The following is a 22889-nucleotide window of genomic DNA, read 5'->3' on the forward strand; positions in this document are numbered from 1 at the left end:
AGTTTGTGTGTCTGTTGTGTTGTGTGTGCCTGTGAGTGTGCAGGTGTGTGTACCCTTTCACACACCAAGATGCCGGAGCCGGGCTTCGGGTGTCTTCCTCTGTTGTTCTTTCTTCCTAATTGTCTTGAGACAGGGTCTCTTGACTGGAAGCTGTCATTTAAGCGAGGCTGGCCAGCCAGTGAGCATCCGGGATCTGCCTGCCTCTACCCTTCAGTGCTGTGCTTGCAGACATGTATGATCAATCGTGCCTGACCCTTATTTTTTTTAATGTTTTTATTTATTTGAGAATTTTATACAATATATTTTGATTATATTCTTTCTCCTCCCCCAACTCCTCCCAGATCCTCTCCTGCTCCTTACCCACCTAACTTAATAAGTTCTTTCTCTTAAACAAAAGCAAAAGTAATGGATTCCAATTTTTATTGGCCAGCTACTCCTGAGTTTGGTGCCTGGGGTGTGGTTGATATACCCAGTGGTCATTCCATTTGGAGGGAAAAAAAAAAAAGATTTTTCCTCTCCTAAGAGCTGTCAGTTTCTAATGGCGGCTTCATGCCTGTTGGTGTTGGGGATTCAGACTCACGCCCTCATGTCTGCAGAGCAAGCACTTTCGCTGTCCCGGCTTTCTCTCTAGCCCTTCTTATTATGTTTTGAGACAGGCTCTTGCTCTGTAGTCTAGGCTGGCCCTGAGCTCACTCCCCTCTTGCCTCAGTCTCCTGGGTATTACAGATGTGTATCACTGCGCTTAGCTTTCTTGGTCAAGCATGTAAAAAGCAAGGGTGCAGCCGCACACGGTGCTTCACGCCTGAACCCGAGGTGCTCACAAGGCAGAAGCAAGAGGGTCATAAGGTTACGGTCAGCATGGGCTAGACCGGGAGCTTTGGTTTCAAAACAACACAAAAGCAAGAGTTTGTGGAGTTAATATGGAATTTCCACTCAGACTGCGGCCTATAGTTTTCCTTGTGTGGCAATTTCTAAAGGTGGCTGAGTGGCATTGATTTAAGGGAGCCAAGAGATTGTGTGTTCATTGTGCAGAATTGAGCTGTTTGGGGTGGAGAAGATAAGGTTGGGGAGGGCCTTTTCATCCTCTGTCTTGTTTGTTGTGTTCATTAGACTCCAGCAGCCTTTGGTGGCTTCCCTTCTTACAGCCCCACTTATCACCTGTCACTGGGTAGTAAAGGCTTCCCCAACCCTTCCTGCCCTTTGATGGCTTCTATGCAGTTGAAGGCCAGAGTGAATAAGCATTGCTGTACTGTCAGGTGGTCCCTGAGATGAACAGCCCCGGTGGCCGCAGGGGATGCGCCTAGCTCAGGAGTGTAGTTAGGCTTGAAGAATCCTGCAGCTCGCAGGTTGATCCTCTAGTGGAGTGGTGCTTGTTTACACACCCACCTCTGTGTGTGTCTCTCTCTGCATGCAGCTTTTTAAAAATAGCTTTGCTGTTTTGTAAAAATGAACCATAATTATAAAAATGGCAAACAATACCCAGACTTGCTTTGCATGTGGGTTTTTCTTTTGCTCTTTTTGGTAGGTAATAAATCTATACCAGATGACTCCGGAAATGTGGGAGGAGAGAATTACTGCTTGGTACGCGGAGCACCGGGGCAGAGCCAGGTGAGGCTGCTTCCTCCTTGGTTTACTTTTCTTCATGCCCCCTCCCTCTCCTCTTAAAGAACTATAAAACTGGGACATGCTCTTTGGACAAAATGCAGTCCTGAAGTTTATAAAAGGAAAAGCAGGAGCTGGGAACAGAGTTGCTCTTCAGTTTCCTGTGCATCCGTATTGTAGTGTGTTGCTGAAAATCGAGCATGTGGTGTTCTGGGCATGGAGCTCAGCGGTAGAGCACTTGCCTAGAATGTGTAAGACCCTGGGCTGAAACCCAAATTAATTAATTAATTAATTTTAAAAGTGGTCATGTGTTCTGCCTATTAGGCTGTACAAACCAAGTACATCAGTGGCAGTTTAATTTAACACTCTGTCTAAAGGCCCTTTGGGTTTGCATCCAGTCATGTGTTAGTGGCATTTAGAGCAGCTGCATGCTTTTCACCTTTACAGAAAGCTCTGCGGTGCAGGGTGATCTCAGCAGTCTTAATAGAATGTTCCCACCACTCTAGATTTTTTTTTCAGCATTTGTTTTTAATTAATCTATAATTTTACTAACTTAAAATTAAAATATGAGCTGGTTGGTCGTGGCGCTCGGAAGGCAGAGTCAGGTGGATCTCTGTGAGTTCAAGCCCAGCCTGGTCTACAGAGCAAGTTCCAGTACAGCCAGGGCTATCTGAGATACAGAAGCGCTATCTCAAAAGAAAATTGACAATTGATAGCTCGCTGGAAGTATTCCCTTGGTAACTTTAGATAGTGATCATCTTTGCATTAGCTCCACCCCAGTCCTTCAGATCAGCTTCCTACTTATATCTTTTCTTTAAATTGATTTTGTGTAGATGGGTGCTTTTCCTATGCGTATGTCTGTGTGCCATGTGCGTGCCTGGTGCCTGAGGACACTAGGAGAGGGCACTGGCACTGGAATTACAGATGGTTGTGGGCACTGTGTGGGCACTAGGAATTAAACACGAAACCTCTGGAAGAGCAGTCAATGCTCTTAACCACTGAGCTATTTCTCTAGCTCCTATATCTTTTTTCTTTTTTGTTTACACCCACAAAATGCACAGATCATAATTATAGTGCTTGATCATTTACCACAAAATGATGAAGAAAAAACAGCTTTTGACTTCTCAGTTTCCTTTCTCCCCAAAGATAACTAGTTTTCCAGTTTCTCTCACTATGTAGCTCTTGTAGTCCTGGAATGGATGATGTGTTCCCTAGGCTGGCCTACACTCACAGGAATCCACCTGCCTCTGCTCAGTGCTGGGATGAAAGGCTTGCACCACCACGCACAACCCAGTTTTCCAATTTCTAATTGGTGCTCTCATAGATTAGTATTGGCCATTGATATTTTTTTTAAAGATTTATTTATTTATTATCTATACAGTGTTCTGCCTACACATCAGAAGAGGGCACCCAGTCTTGTTGTGAGCCACCTTGTCATTGCTGGGAATTGAACTCAGGACCTTTGGAAGAGCAACCAGTGCTCTTAACCTCTGAGCCATCATTCCAGCCTTTTTTTTTTCCTTCCTTTTTTTAAACTAAACATTGTTATATTACTACTTTATAGTTCTGAGGATCTCACATGCTAGGCAACTACCCCTAGGGGTAGCTATTTTAGACTTTAGATAAATACAACCAATTTCTGTATTTAGCGCCTTCTTTTACTCAAGACCATCTTGTGAGGTTTGAGTTCATGGTATGTAGCAATAATTTTCTCACTTTCGTGGCTGTGCAGAATTCCAGCATATTAGCATAACAATTACCCATTCCACTGTTGAAGGACTCCTAGGTTGTTGGGTTGGTTCTTGGCTTTGCTGTTACAGGTAATGTTGAACAGTTTCCCAAAGTAATTGAATCAATTTGCATCAGCAGTGTGTGTGATTTCTGCTTCTTCCACCTGCTTGCCAACACTTGGCATTCTCTCAGGGTGAATTTTTAAAATCCATCTGAGAGTGTTTTGAGATGAGAGAGAGAAGGACAAGGACAAGGTCACAGGGAAGCTTCAGTTAAATTATTTCAATACTGTTACTATTGGGGAGTTTTCTGCAAGTCACTGCCGCTTCCAGAGCTTGCTTTAAGTTTGACTTATAACACAGAAGTATTCACCCACTGGCCTGGGTTTTATGACTCAGATAGTTCTTGCCTTAACCTTGACAACAGTAGCTCAAGAGATAAAACCAGAAAAGTAGGTGCTGTCAGCTAGCTTGTAGAAAAGCCTGTTCATTACCGAAGCCTCTGTGTTAAGAAAGTGCACAGAGATAAGGCTGAAAAGAACACACTGTGGTTTTGTTTTTCTTTTTGCCATTGCCAGGGATGAACCTGGAGCCTTGCATGTGCTGGGCGAGTGCTGTACCACTGAGCTGTGCTCCCAGCGCCACGTCCTTCTTCTTCTTCTTCTTCTTCTTCTTTTTTAAATCGCTTGAGACAGATGTCACTATTTACCAAGGGCAGAGTGTGAAATTGAAGCCAAGAGTCAGTGTAATGAGTCTGTTTTCTTATTTTCACGGGGACGGGAAATTCTGCCTGGGTTTAATAGACTCTGGGTTGGGAAGAGTGGCGCTGCTGTCTGGTCTGTCTGTCATCTTCTGCAGCTGTCGTAAGTCCACAGCATGCCCAGAATGCTTGGCTTGGCAAGCCTCTGTCCTCACCCTTGTCCCTTAGCCCCCGTGACGATGTCTTCCATTCTCCTCACAGGGATGAAGCGGAAATGGAGTATTTGAAGATAGCTCAGGACCTGGAGATGTACGGTGTGAACTACTTTACAATCCGGGTGTGTTGACTCATCCCCAAGTCCCCTGGCTGTCGGAGAGACTGTGCGGAGGCCACATGGCCACATAGCTTACTTCCTCATCCCAGGGTAGCTAGGGTCTTTTGCGGTTCAGTGGTAAAGAAGAAAAAAGGAAGACAGGGGTCGAGAGCCTGGCTTTTTTATTTGGGGACTTCAAATTAGATCAGAAGTAATTAAGTGTCAGTGGTACCTTCAGGGACTTGGACCTGGCCCTCTTTTCAGCGGAGACTTGTTGGAACGCTGGCCGTGTAATGTTTGATTATTCTGGCCTCTAGTGAGATCCAAGGAGCACCTGGAAATAATGTCTTTCCCTGGGGCCCACCGAAAGTAAGGCTGCTCTTATAGATTCCTAATTTGTGTAGGTGGAACTCTTGTTCTCACTGTGAGGCTAATTAGTTTTCTATTCAGACCATTAATGGTCCCCAGGCCTCTGGGAACCAGTGCCTCTGCAGAGAAAGGCATTTGTGTTCTGTTCAGGTCTGGCCCTAGAGCATGTCTTTCTCCTGTGGGAGGATTTGGCTGCCGGGTGCAGTGTATCCATGGCTTTTTCTAAAGGAGAACATGTGATGTACCCAAGCTTTTCTTCAGTGGTGGATGAATGGATGTTAAGATGCTTGGCCACCGATGAGTAGGCACTAAAGATGAGCTGCAGTCATCAACCTTTATGATCCACTTATTCTCTGCTTTCCTTTTTGGGTTCCTGCAGTCTTTATGTTAGCTGTGAGTAAGTTGAATTAAGCATGTCTCCAGGATTCTAGGATAGCTTTCTACTTAATTTCTTTCCTAAATACAAGTTTTTGTGGATTTCTTTTATAAAATACTGAACACACTGAAATGTTCTACTATACTAAGCAAGTGCCTCAAAGACATCTTATTTGCAGCGGGACCTGAGTTCAGTTCTCTGCCCCCAGTTTGGGAGGCTCGCAACTGCTTGAAAACTCCAGCTCCTGAGGGATCTGATACCTCTGGCCTCTGAGGGGACTTAAGTGCCCAGACCCACAAATACATAACTGAAAGAAAAAAAGAAGGAAAATTAATCTAAGAAATACAGAAAGTTATTTCTAATGTTTCGTGAGGCCAGTGTGGTGGGCAGTAGATAAGGTACTGGCTGCCAAGCCTGACATCCTGCGTTCTTCCATGGAATTTACATGGTGAAAGGAGAGATCCTGTTCCCACACACTGTCCTGTGATCTTCACCTGTGTGCTGTGGCATAAGCATGCATGCAGACACAACACACATAAGTAAATACTAAATAATTAAAAGCTTCATTAATTTGTATTTGATACCCATTTCTTTGAGGTTAGACCAATTTAATGCATTTCTGTGGTTTTGTCAACCCAATGAACATCTCTTGCCCAGCACCAACATTAATTGTTGTTTTAACTTTTGCAATACTTTTCTTAGTCTGGAGGGTGGAAGCACACACCTTCAATCCCAGCACTAGGGAGGCAGAGCCAGGCCAGTTTCTATGAGTCTGGTCTACAGAGTGAGTTCCAGGACAGACAGGTCCACACAGAGAAACTCTGTTTCCAAAAACCAAACTAAACCAGAGTGTCTTATAAATTTATTTTACTTAGAGGACGAAATGTGTATTTACTTTATTTGTTATCTATTTGTTTATCTCCCAATTTCTGGTGGCCGGCAGAGGACAACATTGCTAGAGTTCTCTTCTTCCACCATTGTGTCCTGGGGGCCAACTCAGGCCATCAGGCATGGCAGTGAGCATCTTTACTCACTAAACCATCACAGTGGTCCAATAACCAGCCTCTTATTAAGGAATATTTCTACATTAATCAGATGAACGTGAATTAATTTTTAAATGCTTTTTATGCTGACCAATAGAGTTAAAGACATTTTAGTGACTTTATGGTAGACATCTCAAATTCTGTCATTAACTAGGGAAGATAAACAGTTCATGTATTTTAACTGGTAAATAGATATTTGTACAATTGTACATATACTTGTACAATTTCAGAAGAGTTATTTGTATTACCTTCACTAGTTTCTAGAAGTGTTGAGAGCGGAGGGTGGAATCCTTTCTTTTATTTAAACTAAATTATCAGAAACAAAAGGAAATGCCTTATTTTCCATAATGGGCTATAAATGTATACAGCCTCACCTCTGTCAGCACATCCGTTTCAAAAGCTTCGTAGACAAGCAGAACACTGCACGGCTGGGTGGCAGCACCTGGTTTCAGGTGTTAGGAGGAATAGGAGGTTTATCTTGGGGTGCTCACCTCCCCCTCTAACAGCTGCTGTTAGACTGGTACTCCTCACAGCCCAAGCACCTTCTCAGTTTGCAGATATGCTCTTCTACCCATGAGTCTTGACGCGATTTCCTTGTCAGCAAGGGGTCAGGAGCTGTAGTGTCCTTGTGTGTGCAGGGAGTTTCAGATTGACCTGCCTGTGGGGGCGGGGCAGTGGCTCCACGGCTGCTCAGTAACTTGGGGCACAGGCCCTGAGCCTCTGGCTGCAGAGTTAACCAGGACTGCTCTTAGAAGTATAGCATTCATAGTTAACTTGTGTTTTAAACAGCTGCATCGAAGTGTAATTTATATATAATTTATTTTCGTATTTCTTCCAACTTTTAATTATCAAGCATTTGAAACACATGGGAAAATGAAGTCCTCAGGGACTGCCGTGTATGCCACCACCTAGCTCCTACAGCTCACGTGGTGCCGTGTGGGGTGTGGTGTATACACGGAGCTGCACTGTAACCTAAATGAAGCTGTCTGGTGCCTGGACTTAAATTTTTTCTTCTAGAAATCCAACAGCTGTGTCTGTGATGATGACGATCAAATGTAGGGCCTTGTATATACCAGACAAGAACACCACCATCAAGCAACCGTGATCAAGCAATGTAAAGCTACCACTTCCTGTAATGGGAGAAATGTTCAGACATTTGGGTGTTGCCCCTCCCTCTGATAATCTGCCTATTTAGCTAGTACTCACAACAGAATTTTAAGTTACCATTTCTTCAGCCACCAAGCCAATGACAGGAGCCTGAGTCCACGGTGGTCCTTGCAGGGGACACGCCAATCACAGAAATGGTATTGTTTTGCCTCTGCTTCACTAAATCCAGAAGCTGGAAGCCTCCTGGGTTGTAAGAGAGCTGTGATTTCTGTTGGGACTTGTTGAAACTTGTCAAATGTAACAGTGTGTGCCAGATTCTTTAGAAAGTTGAATAAAATCCCCAGTCGGAAGCTGACAACAGCTGCTCTTTATTGGCTCTGCAGAATAAAAAGGGCACAGAGTTGCTGCTTGGAGTGGATGCTCTCGGCCTTCATATCTATGACCCTGAGAACAGGCTGACCCCCAAGATCTCCTTCCCATGGAATGAAATCCGAAACATCTCCTACAGCGACAAGGAGGTAGGACAAGTCTCTACACAGGTGCCACTTGTGGTGCAGTGGTCCTGCCGAAGGTCCTTACCACTTCTCTTTGCCAACGCTTCCCAAGGCCGACCGTCTCCTTGTCAGTAAAAGTCCTTTAATTCCCAGGCTTTAGAACTTTGGTTGTTGATTTTTAAAGTACTTATCGAGAGTTTTGACATCCTTTTTTCAAAGGGCATGGCTAAACCCTACTATTGACTAACAAGAGAGTGAGCGGCTCAACCTGTCAGGACTAAACCCCAAAGAACAGAAAGAAGGAAAAAAGAAACATTTTCTCATTACTTGGCTTTCTGGTTCTTTGTATTTTAACTGTGGTCTGTGTTAAGCTTCTCCCAGTGTACTGTATTTGGTACAGGTAGTGGGAAAGTGTGCATGCGTGCATGCCTGTGGTGGTAGGGGATGCTTCTCCCCCCTTCCCCCCAGGGTTTCTCTGTGTGTCCTTGGCTGTCCTGGACTCACTCTGTAGACCAGGCTGGCCTCAAACTCACAGTGATCCACCTGCCTCTGCCTCCCTGGAAGCTGGGATCAAAGGTGTGAGTCACTGACCATGGCTTGTTAGTTTTTGAAAGGGACTTCCTGTGTCCTGCCTGGCCTCGGATCTGCCTTATAGACCAGCCTTTAATTCTGCTTCCTGAGTGCTGGGATTAAAGGCACCACCACCATGCCAGGCTGATAGTTAGATATTTTATAGAGATGTGTTAGTCAAAATTCTCTAAAGAGCACAACTGATAGGAGAAATGTGTATATTAAAAGGCATTCCTCAGATTGGCTTACGGCATGAAGTTGTAGTCCAGCACTAGCTGCCTCACACTGGAGAGGGTGAGAAGCCACAAGGCTGGACGTCTCTGCGGTCCCAGTCTGTGCTGAAGGCCTGGACGATTCTTGAAGAATGGCTGCTGTTCAGTCTGTGTTGTAATCCCAATGAATTGGTTCTGATATTGGTGAAGGAATGCTACAGCAACAGGATAGATGAACTTGCTAGCAAGAGTGAAAACAAGCAAGCGAAAGCAAAAGTTTCCTCCTTCTGTGTCCTTTTTTGCAGGCTGCCACCAGACATTATGGCCCATATTTAGCGTGGGTCTTCCTGTTTCATAATCTGATTAAGAAAACCTGCTCACAGGAGTGCCCGGCAGCTTGGGGTTTTTTGTTTGTTTGTTGTTTTTATGTACGTTTTATGTTCAGGCATATATGTCTGTAGATGTCAGATCATGGAGTTATGGCAGTTGAGAGCTGCCGTGTGGTTTCTGGGGATTGAACTAGGGTCCTCTGCAAGAGCAGTCTGTGCTCTCTCTTTTTGTTTTGTTTTTTGAGACAGGGTTTCTCTGTGTAGTCTTGGCTGTCCTGGACTCACTTTGTAGACCAGGCTGGCCTCGAACTCACAGCAGTCTGCCTCCCAAGCGCTGGGACTAAAGGCCTGTGCAATGATGCCTGGCTCCCAGCTTGGATTTTAATTGATTCTAGATACAGTCAAAATTGACAACTAAGATTAGCCATCAGTGGGGATTTCAACAATGACATGAATGAAGATAAAGACTGCCATATTTTGAAGGGTTAGAGGATAAAGTTTGAGGAACTTATGTACCATTCATTGGGTCCAAATACTTCTTTTTTTAAATTTATTATTATTTTATGTGCATTGGTGTTTTGCCTGCATGTACGTGTGTGTGAGGGTGTCAGATCTTAGAGTTACAGCTGTGAGCTGCCATGTGGGTGCTGGAAAGTGAACCTGGGTCCTCTGGAAGAGCAATCAGTGCTTTTAACTGCGGAGCCATCCCTCCAGCCCTGGGTTCATATATTTCTATGTTGTTCAAATGGCCTTGTACTGACAGCAACACTGCTGCCTCAGCCTCCTAAATTCTGGGATTATAGGTATGACCCTAGAGTGGATCCACATATTTCTATATAAGATGACGACTTCATCCAAAGCAGCAGTCCTGTTTTATATATTCATTCTGTTTATCTTTACTAGACGGTACTGGGCATTAAGCGCAGAGCCTTGCATGTGCAAAGCTATTGCCATCCCACTGAGCATCACCCTGGCCTCCTAGCCATTAATATTAAAAAAATTATTGAACATGTGCTTTGTGCCTCACAGAGCAAACAGAAGTACAGATAGTCCAGTGCTAGCTCTGTAGGAAATCATGGTTCAATAGACTGTTATAATGCATAAGTACACTGTGGGCTGGTGAGGTGGCTCAGTGACTAATGACCTGAGCTCAATCCCTCAGCCCCTCGTGTTGGAAGAGAACTAAGTCCTACAGGTTGTCCTCTGACCTTTGCATGTATGCTCAGGCACGTGCCCCATTCTTCCATAAATAAGTGAGTAAATAAATAAATGTTTGTGTAGAGTGGAAGGGGCTGGTGATGTAGTTGTAAAGGGCCTCAGCTTACAAGGGTATGTGCCCTGGCTGTCAATCAAGTCCTCAGAAGAAACTTACTCTAAGGCAGAGACATGTACAGTATCCAGGTCACCAGGAGACAGACACATTGAGATCTTGTGTCTGATGAGTGGAGTGGCAGGACTGAGAGGTAGAGCGTCTGGTGCCAGGGTTCCTGCTTATCGGAGTGGTCCAGAGGCTGGGCCCTAAGAGCACAAGACACCAGGCCGGAGGCAGGCCCAGCTGTGTGCATCTGAGGCACAGGAGGCAGTGATAGTTTATGTTGCCTGCAGGTCTTGGAGCATATTTCCTGGTTTTTATTTTGTTTTTCTTTTTTAGTAACTCAAGGAAAGGGGTACTAGGCCCTTGTTTACAATCTGTGGTTTAGACCTCTCAAGCATTCTTGCTGAGGCAGATTGAACTTGCCTCTCCCCCACTCTTCTTTCTTCCTCTCCCTCTCTCTCTCCCTGTCTCTGACAGAGGCTTGATGCATGGTCTAGAATGTAGAGACCTCTTGTCTCAGTTTCTTCAAATCTGGGGTTGCAGGTGTGCATCTTCACTCCAAACCCAAAATGAAGTTGCTTATTTACTTCCTGGAGGAAGGGCTGTAGCACGTGCCAGGACGAGTGTGTGCAGTCAGGGGACAACTTGTAGGAGTCTTTTTTTCCTCTCTACACTGTTTTGGTCCCAGGGATCCTACTCAGTTCTAAAGGATTAATGACAATCGCCTTAACCTGGTGAGCCATTTGCCAGGCCAATCACATTTCTTTTTGGTTTTTTCGAGACAGGGTTTCTCTCTGTGGCCTTTGGTGTCCTAGACTCGCTTTGTAGACCAGGTTGGCCTCGAACTCACTGTGATCCACTTGCCTCTGCCTCCCGAGTGCTGGGATTAAAGGCGTGCGCCACTACATCCAGCTGCATTTCTTAATACTAGACATTCTGACTGTTGGTTTTTATAGCTGTTTATCCTGGGAAGCGAGCATTAGGTAGTTCTTTTTTTTCAGGTTCTTAAATTGGAAGTGCCACATGACTTAAAGCAGTGGGAGTCCCGGTGTAACAAGCTCTTCACTTCCCAGTTTCACAGAGGCTGTTCCCCACGCATCATACATTTGTACACTAAAGAGTCCTCAAATGCTTGTTGATAAGAGCGCTTGGGGACTGAGGTCCCGCTGGTACACCTGACACAACAGACCTAATGTGCCCTCTCTCGGGGTAGGCCCGTTATGTCCGTCACATCAGCACCTCACATGGCTAGCAGACCCCCGGCTGCCGCGGCAAGCCATAATGGGAAGTAGCTTTGAGCGTTCCGTATAGCAGTCATCCCGCTAAACAGAGTGTTGGTTTAAGTGCATGGAGTCTTCGTGTATAGCCTGTGGTTCCCGTGCTGCTTGTGGCTTCCCACTGGCATCTCTAAGGTTCAGTAGCAAGGCTTAGGAATAAGCTTTATGAAATTCATAAATAATATTCTACACCAGAGCAATACGATGACTAAATTGACTTGGCCAAACTAAGCTAAACTAAGGGTTTTTTTTGGTTCTACCTGTGCTCATTTCTCATTGGTCAATATAAACTACTCAAGAATCTGCTTTCCCCAGGAAGTTTCTTTGCTAAGCAGCTCGTTCTTTTTGTTTTATGTTTTTGTGGTCCGGAGGGTAGAAGCCGCATGCAGGCAAGAGCCGCACCTCTCGCTTAGTCAGTCCCCTGCCTTGCTGGGGCAGCTGTACAGGTCTTTCTTAGGAATGTGTTTGTGCTTTTACAATATTTGTCAGTATATGCTAATTGTACAACATAATGGTGTCATCTTTTCATATGTGTGTATAAAATACTGCTTTGGTCTAGATATGCTTGTTTTGTTTTATTTTTGAAGTTGGTCTCGCCATGTTTCCCTGGCTAGCCTGGAACTTTATGTAAAGTAGGCTGGCTCTGAACTTGTGACCTTCCCCCTCTGCCTCCTCTGTGCTAATATGACAGGTATGCGGTATCTTACTAGCTTAGAGATACATTTCCAGGGGCCATTCTTGGAATCCAGGATCTCTCTGGTCCCCTCAGTGGTTCAGAATAGCAGTTGCCTTTTTTGTTTTGGGGGTTTTTGTTGTTGTTTGTTTAAGTTTCTCTTGCTGAGTTGCCATCTATCCTTCATTTTGATTTCAGGAACTATATATTTCTCTTTTACAGCAATCCGTCTTTCTTCACACTATTCTTTCTCTTAACAACTTTTACCAGCTGACCGTGTTCAAAAATCCATAGTAACTTGCTGTATCATATCGCGTCAACTGTAACCCCCTCTGACTTACTCTTCAGCACCCATCAGCCTTCCTGTCTGACTAAGCCTGCTATGTCATTGCAGTTACTAAAGAGCTAATAAGGTTAATGTCCCTGCCCCTTCGCCTTTCACCATCTCCTCCTCTTCTTACTTTTCAGTGTTCTTATTCTTATTAATTGCCTTCTACTTCTAAGACCTCCCATCTGTGGTAAGTCTGCTGTAAACCTCTAGGATATTTTTGACATGTCCCACCAATGAGACCAACATATCTCTCAAGCATTTGGCTGTCGTTGGACTAATTCCTACTAGACTGAACTTTATGAAGGCGAGGAGCTGTGCCAGTGTGGCCTCCAGAGCAGGCCCTTCATGGTTCTAACTTCAGGTTACTGCTGTCACTTCCTCACAGCTACCCAAATGGCTAGGGTCATGAACTTGGACAGCTCCAGTCTTGGTGCCCGGGGTACCTCTAATGCCCCAAGGCTTCACTTCTGGACACCAGGAAGCCGGGACTAGAGGCTGTGTAGTTGGAACGTTTGTGGATTCCCAGTCGGTGTGTCACCTGAAACTGTACGCTTTTCTTTCAGTTTACTATTAAACCACTGGATAAGAAAATTGATGTCTTCAAATTTAACTCCTCAAAGCTACGTGTTAATAAGCTGGTAAGTTGAGGTCCTTGTTTTCATGACAGAAAATGAACTTTTCTGAGGAATTTTTGTTTGTTTGGTTGGTTGGTTGGTTTTTTGTTTGTTTGTTTGTTTGTTTGTTTGTTTTTCAAGACAGGGTTTCTGTGTGTAGCCTTGGCTCTCCTGGACTAGCTTTGTGGACCAAGCGATCCATTTGCCTCTGCCTCCGGAGTGTTGGGATTAAAGGTATGCGCCACCATGCCCAGCACAGGAATTAAATTCTTTATATATTGCCTTTTTAAAAAAGCTTCTCTGCCAGGGATCTGGCCCTAGTTTCTCTTGCTAAGAGGTGCAAAATGAGGAGCTGGAGAGATGGCTCAGAGGCACTGGCTGCTCCTCCAGAGGTCTTAAGTTCAATTCCCAGCAACCACATGGTGGCTCACAACCATCTATAATGTGACCTGGTGCCCTCTTCTGCTCTGCAGATGTATATGCAGGCAGAACAATGTATACATAATAATAATTAAATAAATCTTTAAAAAAAAAAGAGGTGCAAAATGGTATTTGATTTGGTAAATATGTTTCTCTTTAGTTTAACCTACAGAGTTTTTTTTTTTTTTTCTTTTTGGTGAGAGAGCAGGGAAGTAAGATAAAATCTAAGGCTTTGCGCATGCCAGGAAACACTCTACCACCAAGATACATCTCAGCCCCTACCTGCCATATTGATTTGCATTTTGCTTTTTTTGGTTTTTGGTTTTTGGTTTTTTGAGACAGGGTTTCTCTGAATAGCGTTGGCTGCTCTAAAGTCGCATTGTAGATCAAGCCGGCCTCGAACACACAGGGATCCACCTGCCTCTACTTCCCGAGTGCTGGGATTAAAGGCGTGTGCCACCACACCTGGCTGATTTGCATTTTATAATCACTAATGAAGTCACATTTTCATAATTTGTTGACCAAGTCTAATTTCCTGTTCATTTAAATTCTTGTTTCATGTCTTTTGGCCACTTTCCTCTTGGTTGTCTGTTTTCTTTATTATTATTCTCCTCCCTTCTGAGGTTCATTTGCCTTCTTTATGTCATGACAAATAATTTTCATCTCATGTTGACACATTCAAAATCTTTATTGTTTCTTCCTCTGTGTTTTCTTAGTTGACGTCTTTCACTTTCTTCCTTTTTTTTTTTTTTTTTTTTTTTTGGTTTTTCGAGACAGGGTTTCTCTGTGTAGCCTTGGCTGTCCTGGACCCGCTTTGTAGACCAGGCTGGCCTCGAACTCACAGCGATCCACCTGCCTCTGCCTTCCGAGTGCTGGGATTATAGGTGTGCGCCACCACGCCCGGCGGTATCTTTCACTTTCTTGATTTAAAAAAATACTCTGGCACAGCGTGGTGGCGCACGCCTTTAATCCCAGCACTCGGGAGGCAGAGGCAGGTGGATCACTGTGAGTTAGAAGCCAGCCTGGTCTACAAAGCAAGTCCCGGACAGCCAAGGCTACACAGAGAAACCCTGTCTCAGGGGGAAAAAGAAAAGAGAAAAACAACTCTGTATTTTCAAGTAAAAGTTATCTTTGAAACCAGAATCGGCTTTTTGGCATGAGGGAGAAGCCAGTTTAGTTCTTCCCATGTGAATAACCTTTGGCCCAACCCAACATCCTGGTTGGTCTGCCCTGTCCTCCTGATCTGCCTTGCCATGTGTTGCCTTAGGAGACTGTGGTTGGTACATTTGGATGACTCACGGAGTGTCTTCTCCGATATCTCCTGGATTATCTGAGGTACCTCATTGTACATATTTCCAGAGCTAGGAGCATTAGAAGCCATCAGCGGGCTTTTGTGTTTTATTTCCTTTTTCCCTCAGGTTTACTGCTACACTCCCCGCCCCCCAGCCCAAGATGCTGTGGCATGGTGGGCTAGTAGGCAGCAAATACATTTGTGTGCTTAACATGTTTTCCTCCTCTGTGGCCACAGATTCTCCAGCTGTGTATTGGGAACCATGACCTGTTCATGAGGAGGAGGAAAGCTGACTCTTTAGAAGTTCAGCAGATGAAAGCCCAGGCCAGAGAGGAGAAGGCTAGAAAGCAGGTGAGTATGGGTCTGTTCATTTCATGGGCTTTGTGTATGGATGTATTTGTGCAGTTAGTTTTGGAGGCCACAGGTCAACCTTGGGTATCATTTTTCAAGAGCCGTCCTCTTTGTCTTTTGAGGCAGGGTCTCTCAGTGGGCCAGGGACTCACTGATAAAGTGAAGCCAGCAAGCTCTTGGGCTCTGTCTGCGTCTACCTTCTCAGGATGCTATCATGCCTGGCCTTTTTCGTAGGTGCTAGGGGTCAAATTCAGGTGCTCATGTTTGCATAGCAAGAGCTTTACTGAGCTTGCCTTCCCGGCTCTAGTTTGTTTGTTTGAGACACATTCTTCCTATGTAGTCCTGGCTGACCTGTACACTCAGTGGAGCCCAGTCAGGCCTCAAACTCCAGACAGTTTTCTTGCCTCAGCCTCCCTAATTCTGGGATCACAGACGTGTACCACCCTGCCCAGCTAAGACATGGTTTTAGGGCTAGCAAGGTGGCTCATCACAGAAGAGCACTTGCTGTGTAAGCCTCACACTGTACCTGAAACCATGTAAAGATGGAGAGAGAACTGACACCACAGAGTTGTCCTCTGACATCCACACTTGTGCTAAAGAACATGCACCACACACTTCATGCACTCACACATACACACAGTAATAAGAGCTAAAAACCTTGTTCTAACTGAACCTGCTTTTGGTCAGTCTTTGCCTACAAGATAAAGGACAGCTGTTGTCAGCCAGAATATTATACTTATAGATGTACCTGCTCTTATTTCATTCCTTTTTTTTTTTTTTTTTTTTTGCATATACACACCAGAAGAGGGCGTTAGATCACATTACAGATGGTTGTGAGCCACCATGTGGTTGCTGGGAATTGAACTGAGGACCTCTGGGAGAACACACAGTGCTCTTAACCTCTGAGCCATCTCTCCAGCCCTCTTATTTCATTCCTATTGGAATCTTTGTTGGCTAACGCTGGCCTTGGGCTGGTGAGATGGCTCAGTGGTTAAAGGTTCCCTACCAAACCTGGCAACCTGAGTTTGATACCCGGAGTTACATGCTAGAAGGAGAAAACTGAGTTCTACAAGTTGTCCTCTGACTGCCACATGCACACCTGCGTACACAAATAAGTAAATATGATAAAAAAAAATTCTAAGGGGAATTTATACTAAATTCTAGTAGCATATCTTTAAAAAAAAAAAAACCAATACAATCTTTAGTCATTTCTGTACTTCAAATGTGATCATCAGAGACTTGGGTCAAGGTAGCCAGGCATGATTTTGTCTCTCTGTCTGTCTGACTGTCTTCCTTTACGTCTGTCTCCTCTGCCAGGTCAGTGCCCTTTCTAATTAGATGGTGATAGAATACAAGAAGGCATTTCAGTGCATGCTGTGGAATACTAATTAGGCTCCCAGCTGCATCTCCGCGCTGTAGGTCAGCCTGGGCACAGGCGCGGGCCTCTGCAGGTGTGCTGGTAGCACCCACCAGCCGACTGCACTAGCTGCATCATTGCTTTCTACTCACAGACCTTCCCTGCTCACTGAAATCCACAACTAATTTGAGCCTTGCTCCTGAGACTCTCAATTGTGGTTTGGGATGAACTGTTTGATAGAGTAGCTACAGCTGCAGTTGGCTTCCCTCAGGACTCACAAGCTCAGAGGTGTAATAATGAGTCTGTGTGGTGTTCCCTGACTTGGGAACCCTGGAGAGGCTGGCTCCCAGCCCCAGGCTTTAGAGAGACATGCCCAGGTTGAGCCAGTGAGCTGTGAGTGTGCCCTCTGTTTGCTTTCTGGGACAGCAGGCCATCAGTGTGCTCCTTAGGATGCTTTAAGGATGATGGTATAGGTTGTATTGAACAGAAATGTGCTACTAAGCTAGCATGGGGCATAGCGATGCCTTTAGGAAGCATAGTCTCTGACTTGACTTTCAGTAGCGGAAAGTTTACAAGTTAGAGATCTAAAGGCATCAAGGAAAGTGATGGCCCCTGGGCCCTAGAAGAGAATAGTGCCAATGCCACCCAATGGAGCATGGCAACCTTGCAGCCAAATCTTTTCTTTAGTACATTCATGACTTAGTTTCCTCATCTGCAAAATGGAACTAGTAATGCCTCTTTCCAGATACCTGAAAATCTTCATAAGTCATAACCTGCTTTGAAAACTTGTAGCCCTTTATAATTTAGGGTGAAGGTCTCATGAAAAGTACAAGGCACAGCCTGGTCCTTTTTTTCAAAAAGAGAATGGAAATTGTATTTTAGTGGAAATTGAAGAACAGTTTGCTAAGCTGTTCACTGAGGTCAGGAGGAAAATCAAAGACTTTACTCTATTACTTGTCTGTTTTGCATGATTCTTTCAATTAAATGTGCCTGAGGGGACTTCATATTTAGAAAGGGCAGCCTTGTAGAGTTTGGGTGAGCTTAAAGGAGTAATTAACATGATTTTGTTATCTAAAGCAGAATATAGTATTGGTCACTTCTGGCTTCTACTTTCTGAACTCAGTGCCTGGGAGTAAAGTCACAGAGAACTGTGCTGTCTTTAGTCTTGGTCCTCTTATTAAGCTTGGCAGGTGGCCCAATTAACACTGTGATCCAGAAGGCTAGGGGGTGGCAGTAGAGGCTTTGTACTGTTTCCGTAAGGATGGATCTGCGGTCCTGCCTGGCTCTGAGTTGCCTCCACATGGGGCTGTACAAGACCATGCAAAGCCTCTGCGGCTTCCTACTGTGCAATTCTGTGTGGAAACCACCATTCTATGTAAGCAGAGGGAAAAGTGGCACTATTGTAGATGAAATTGTGTAAAGGGGCTGTAGGAACTAGAAATGCCAAGGTGTGGCTCATCTGAGAAGACAAGAGGGCTGTGGTTTTTGTTCTGGGCCCCTGTTTTGGGGAGGAGGAACCTATATGGAGAATTGCCAATCACAAATAACAGGGCACTATAAGGTCACGCAGATGATAGTGCGTGCATGCTCTTTTCTCTGCACATGGAGCCGGAGTTTGGATCTTGTTATTTGTATTCACTACCGGAATTTGTCTCAAGGAGTACAGCTTTTAATTCTGCAGTTAGTTTAGGACAGAGCATAGTAGAGAAGAATGACTCAGGCTTCCTAAAGTAAGACACGAGAAAGGTCCCCAGTGGAGAGGAAGTGCCAGAAGCCCCTGGCCTTGGGTTCCTGGAGCACTGTGACGTGGGCCTGTTGTTTTACTCTCAGATGGAGCGGCAGCGGCTGGCTCGGGAGAAGCAGATGCGGGAGGAGGCCGAGCGTACAAGAGACGAGTTAGAGAGGAGGCTCCTGCAGATGAAAGAAGAAGCAACGATGGCCAATGAAGCGCTGGTGATTTCTGAGGGCTGGGGCTCCTGGAGGCTCCTTCGGGACTTGTGGAGTTAGACCTCCTGTGGACCATGAGCTTATTTGTTTTTAAAAGACCAATGCCAGCCTGTCCCCCAAGAAAAGCTGTGCAGGAGGATCTCTGTGAATTCAAGGCCAGCCTGGTCTGTAAAATGAGTCCAGGACAGCCAAGGCTACCCACAGAGAAACCTTGTCTGAAAACCCCACCAATGCCTTTTTTTTCCCCTGGGAAATTTGAATCAAGTTCATTTGCAACCACACTCTACTTTCACAGCTGAGCTGCCTTTAAGTCAGGGATTCTTGACTTTGGCCCTACCAGCTCTTGAGAAGTAGAACCAGCCGTAACCTGGGAGTAACCCTCTGCATTGAAGGATGGTTGTAGAGTTCCTGCCTCCACCTGCTAGCTGCCAGTAACACCACCCTGACCTCAAAAATGTCCTAGGACTCAGATGTGGCCCGGGGCACAGCCTTTTTCTACCATGCCCATGGCCCCATGTGTTTATTTATTTTTGTGTATTCAGTTTGGGTGGGGGTGGGTGGGCAGTGGGATGAGACAGGTTTCAGATATCCCAGACTGGACTTTGTATATAGCCAAGGATAACCTTGAACTCTTGATCCTCCCTGCCTCATTTTACTGGAGATTGGATAAAAGGCATACCTGCCGTGCCCCGCCTTATATTTGATTCTTTAGCACTGCAGGAAATAATCTCCAGACATTTGCACAGGAGTGGGTGTGGACACCTCTGCTTTTGAGTCACTGACTTAAAGGGACAGAACAGAGTTTAAATTGCTTATTCCCTTACAAGCATAAGCTTCAGCCAAAATGCATTCTCTACATAGAGGCTTTTTTCATTTTCCCATGGTGGAGGCTGGGAGACCCGGCTGAATAGTTGGAGTGTGTAGCGTGTCTTCTGTTGTCAGACAGACTGGGAGTCTCTCAGGGGGGAGGCCCAGGGAGGCTAAGGCTGGCTCTTGGGGCCTGGAAAGATGGCTCAGAAGTCCAGCTGCTCTTCTAGAGGACCAGGTTTGATTCCCAGCATCCCCATGGCAGCTCACAGCCATCTGTAACTCCAGCCCCAGGGCATCCTCTTTTGGCTTCTAGAGGTACTGCATCATGTACAGACATATACACAGGCAAAACGCCTATACAGAAAAACCAAAGTTTAAAAAAAAAAAAAAAAAAAAAGACTGGTCCTTGTTGCCCTGGGCAGAGAGGCCAGCATGCACAGGGACTGCTCCGCCTCCGTGGGAAGCATGCACTGACCCTGCACTATTTGAAGGTACTTTTCTTCCCAGATGCGGTCTGAGGAAACAGCGGACCTGTTGGCTGAAAAGGCTCAGATCACAGAGGAGGAGGCCAAGCTTCTGGCTCAAAAGGCTGCAGAGGCTGAGCAAGAGATGCAGCGGATCAAGGCCACAGCCATTCGGACAGAGGAGGAGAAGCGCCTGATGGAGCAGAAGGTGCTGGAGGCTGAAGTGCTGGCACTGAAGATGGCGGAGGAGTCAGAGAGGAGGTGAATGCTCGTCCTGGGCCCTGGGCTGGGTAAAGGGTTGTTTCCTTGGTCCCAGCCCTACCAGAGCCGGTTAGAGCATCCTCAACTTGTCTGTTGTGGGAACAGGACTGTAAGATTCTTCCTTGACAGGCTAGTGGGATGGGAGCTCCTGGGAGGGCAGAGAACATACTTCTCTTTCCCAGGGAACCTTTCTGTCGTGTTTCACAGCATAACCCCGTCCTTCTCATAGTGAAGCTTGCAGGAAAAACATTTAAGCATGTCCACAGACTGCTTTTAGCCACAGAAGAAAAGAGGTTCTTTTGTATAAAAAGGGGGGTAGAGGGTTGAGCAGTGTGTTAGAGAGATGGCTCAGAGGTTAAGAGCTACTCTCCAAAGAACCTGGGTTGGATTCCCAGCACCCACATGGTGACTTGAAACCAACTGTAATTCCACTTCCAGAGGACGCAACCCTCTCTGGCCTCCGTGGACACCAGGCATGCACATGGTACACAAATACAGACTTGCAAAACACCCATGCACATAATAAAATCATTTTTTAAAGGGGAAGTGGGGTCAGAGATAAGGCCTTATCAGTAAAGTGCCTGCGGTACAAGTATGAAAACTGGCTTTGTATTGCCATCACCTATGTAAAATCTGAGCACAGTGGCATGTGTCTTAGCCTCCCCACAGGGGATCCGTGGAGCCTAGTGGCCAGCCGGTCCAGTTGACTCAATGAGCACACATTGACTGAGAGACCCTCCACTGCGGGGGAGGGCAAGAGGACCTCATTGACCTCTGCCCTGGCTCACACCCACATAAGTGTCTGTCTCTCTCTCTCTCTCTCTCTCTCTCTCTCTCTCTCTCTCTCTCACACACACACACACACACACACACACACACACACACACACACACACACCAGCTTGGTTCTTTTCCCTTTTAATGTAGATCAGTAGCAGTTATTTACATCAAAAGAGAAACTACTTACCTAGTTCCCTGTAGTTTTCCAGTAGTTAGGGGAGCAGGGTAGCTGTGTTTTTTGTGACCAGGTTGTCATAGCTTGTGGCCAGGTTGGAGGATAGAACTGGGGTTTTTTTGTTTTTTGGGTTTTTAAAAAATATTTATTTATTTATTTGTTATTACGTATATAGTATTCTGCCTGCATGTTCACTTGCATGCCAGAAGAGGGCATCAGATCACAATATAGATAGATGGCTGTGAGCCACCATGCAGATGCTGGGAATTGAACTCAGGACCTCTGGAGGAGCAGTCAGTGCCCTTAACCTCTGAGCCATCTCTCCAGCCCCAGAGGATAGAACTGTTACCTGTACTCTTTAGACTCTTCTAGGCTCTGGATTGTTCTAGTCCTGCGGCCTTCAGATAAACACTGGCACAATCCATGTAGCAGTTGGCTCTGTTGATTTAGAGCGCTTGAATTTGGCTCTTAGCTGCTAAGGTAGATTCACTACAGTTTTTCTCACCACTTTTTCATGTCACTCTGAGAATATGACTCCTTGATGCCTGCCCACTCCAGGCTCCTTTCTGTGTATGGATCACATCTCTAGGACTTGACCTCTGTACAATCTTTCATGTTGTACCCAACCCATAGAGCAGAGTTCTGTACCAAGACATAGATGCCTTCAGTGACAGGACTTCTTCCTGCCAAGGAAGGTAGATACTTGGCCTATAAGAAGCAGATCTCTCATGTTCTACCCTTTGTAGTCCTGGGTATGTAAGGCTTGTGATGCTCCCCTTTCCCAGCCCACTCCTCACCAGAAACAAGCGGACTGCCTCTGGGCCCTACCCACTCTCCCTCCTCTCCACCTGTTTTGGGGTTGTTGTTTGTTTTGAGACAGGGTGTCACTGTGCAGCCCTGGCTACCTAGAACTCACTGCGTAGATCAGGCTGGCCTAAAACTTAGAGATCTGCCTGCCTCTGCCTCCTAGTACTGGGATTAAAGCCATGGGATACCACACTCTTATTTTTGTTACTTTGAGATTGCATCTGCCTGTGTGCCCAAATTGACCTCTGACCCCTTAAGTGATTCCCCTACCTCAGCCCCTGGGGTAGCTGGTACCACAGGCACAAACCACTGCACTTTGCTGGCCTGCAGAACTGCTGCTTCAGTTGTTCCCACCAGCTACCCCGTATTTCAGTCTGGTTTACCATTAATATAAAAACAGTACCCAACCGGATGCAGTGGCGCACGCCTGTAGTCCCAGCCCTCATGGAGGCAGAGGCAGTCTAGTCTCTGTGAGTTTGAGGCCAGCCTGGTCTACAAAGCAAGTCCATGACAGCCAAGGCTACACAGAGAAACCCCATATAAAAAAAATAAATAAATAAACAAAAAATAAACAACACCCAGGAATACTATTTTTACTTTAGAAGTTCTGGCTTCCTGTAACTGTCCCTGCCACATTGTCCTTGTTTGCCTTGTTAGGTGCCATGTACAGGGTTCATCCAGGTCCTTGCTCTACAAGTAAGGTAAGTGTCCAGCCACCCTCCTTGTCCCGGTCTGTGGAGCTGACATCTCTTTCTTTCTTTGCAGGGCCAAGGAGGCTGATCAGCTAAAGCAAGACTTGCAGGAAGCCCGCGAAGCAGAGCGAAGAGCCAAGCAGAAGCTCTTAGAAATCGCCACCAAGCCTACATATCCAGTGAGCCTGGGCTTAGTCTCGCAGCTTTGGCTGCTTTGGTCTGGCAACTTCCCTAAACCTCCCAGCCCTTTAGTTCATTTCACAGTGCCTTCCAGTGACAAAGCAAATTTAGGGCTGGATTGGGCCCTCCTGGTTTGTGTTTAGCCTTGTCTAGCTAGTCAGTTACCTCTTTTGCTACATAGATAACAGACCACAGGGCCCTTTCCAGCTCTGGAATGTTTATAACTACGTTATAGTCTACCCGCAAGAGAATTTGCTGTCTAGATCCCTACTGCCAAGTTAAATGTGGTCTTCACTTGTC

The 22889-nt window shown here is 45.6% G+C and overlaps 1 protein-coding gene across 6 annotated transcripts in view; it reads left to right on the forward strand.

The window, feature by feature from the left end:
* NF2 (NF2, moesin-ezrin-radixin like (MERLIN) tumor suppressor) overlaps positions 1-22889 on the forward strand; it is an 86371-nt gene that overhangs the window by 43912 nt on the left and 19570 nt on the right. For all 6 annotated transcript variants that reach the window (XM_084798716.1, XM_084798715.1, XM_084798713.1 and 3 more), the window contains 8 exons: positions 1526-1608; positions 4294-4369; positions 7624-7758; positions 13005-13079; positions 15004-15117; positions 18305-18427; positions 19739-19956; positions 22483-22588. In XM_084798716.1, coding sequence (XP_084654842.1) covers positions 1526-1608; positions 4294-4369; positions 7624-7758; positions 13005-13079; positions 15004-15117; positions 18305-18427; positions 19739-19956; positions 22483-22588 — 930 coding nt within the window. The remainder of the gene's footprint in view (positions 1-1525; positions 1609-4293; positions 4370-7623; positions 7759-13004; positions 13080-15003; positions 15118-18304; positions 18428-19738; positions 19957-22482; positions 22589-22889) is intronic.

The sequence above is a fragment of the Acomys minous genome (assembly GCF_964271855.1).
Source record: "Acomys minous genome assembly, chromosome: 10".
Lineage (NCBI taxonomy): Eukaryota > Metazoa > Chordata > Mammalia > Rodentia > Muridae > Acomys > Acomys minous.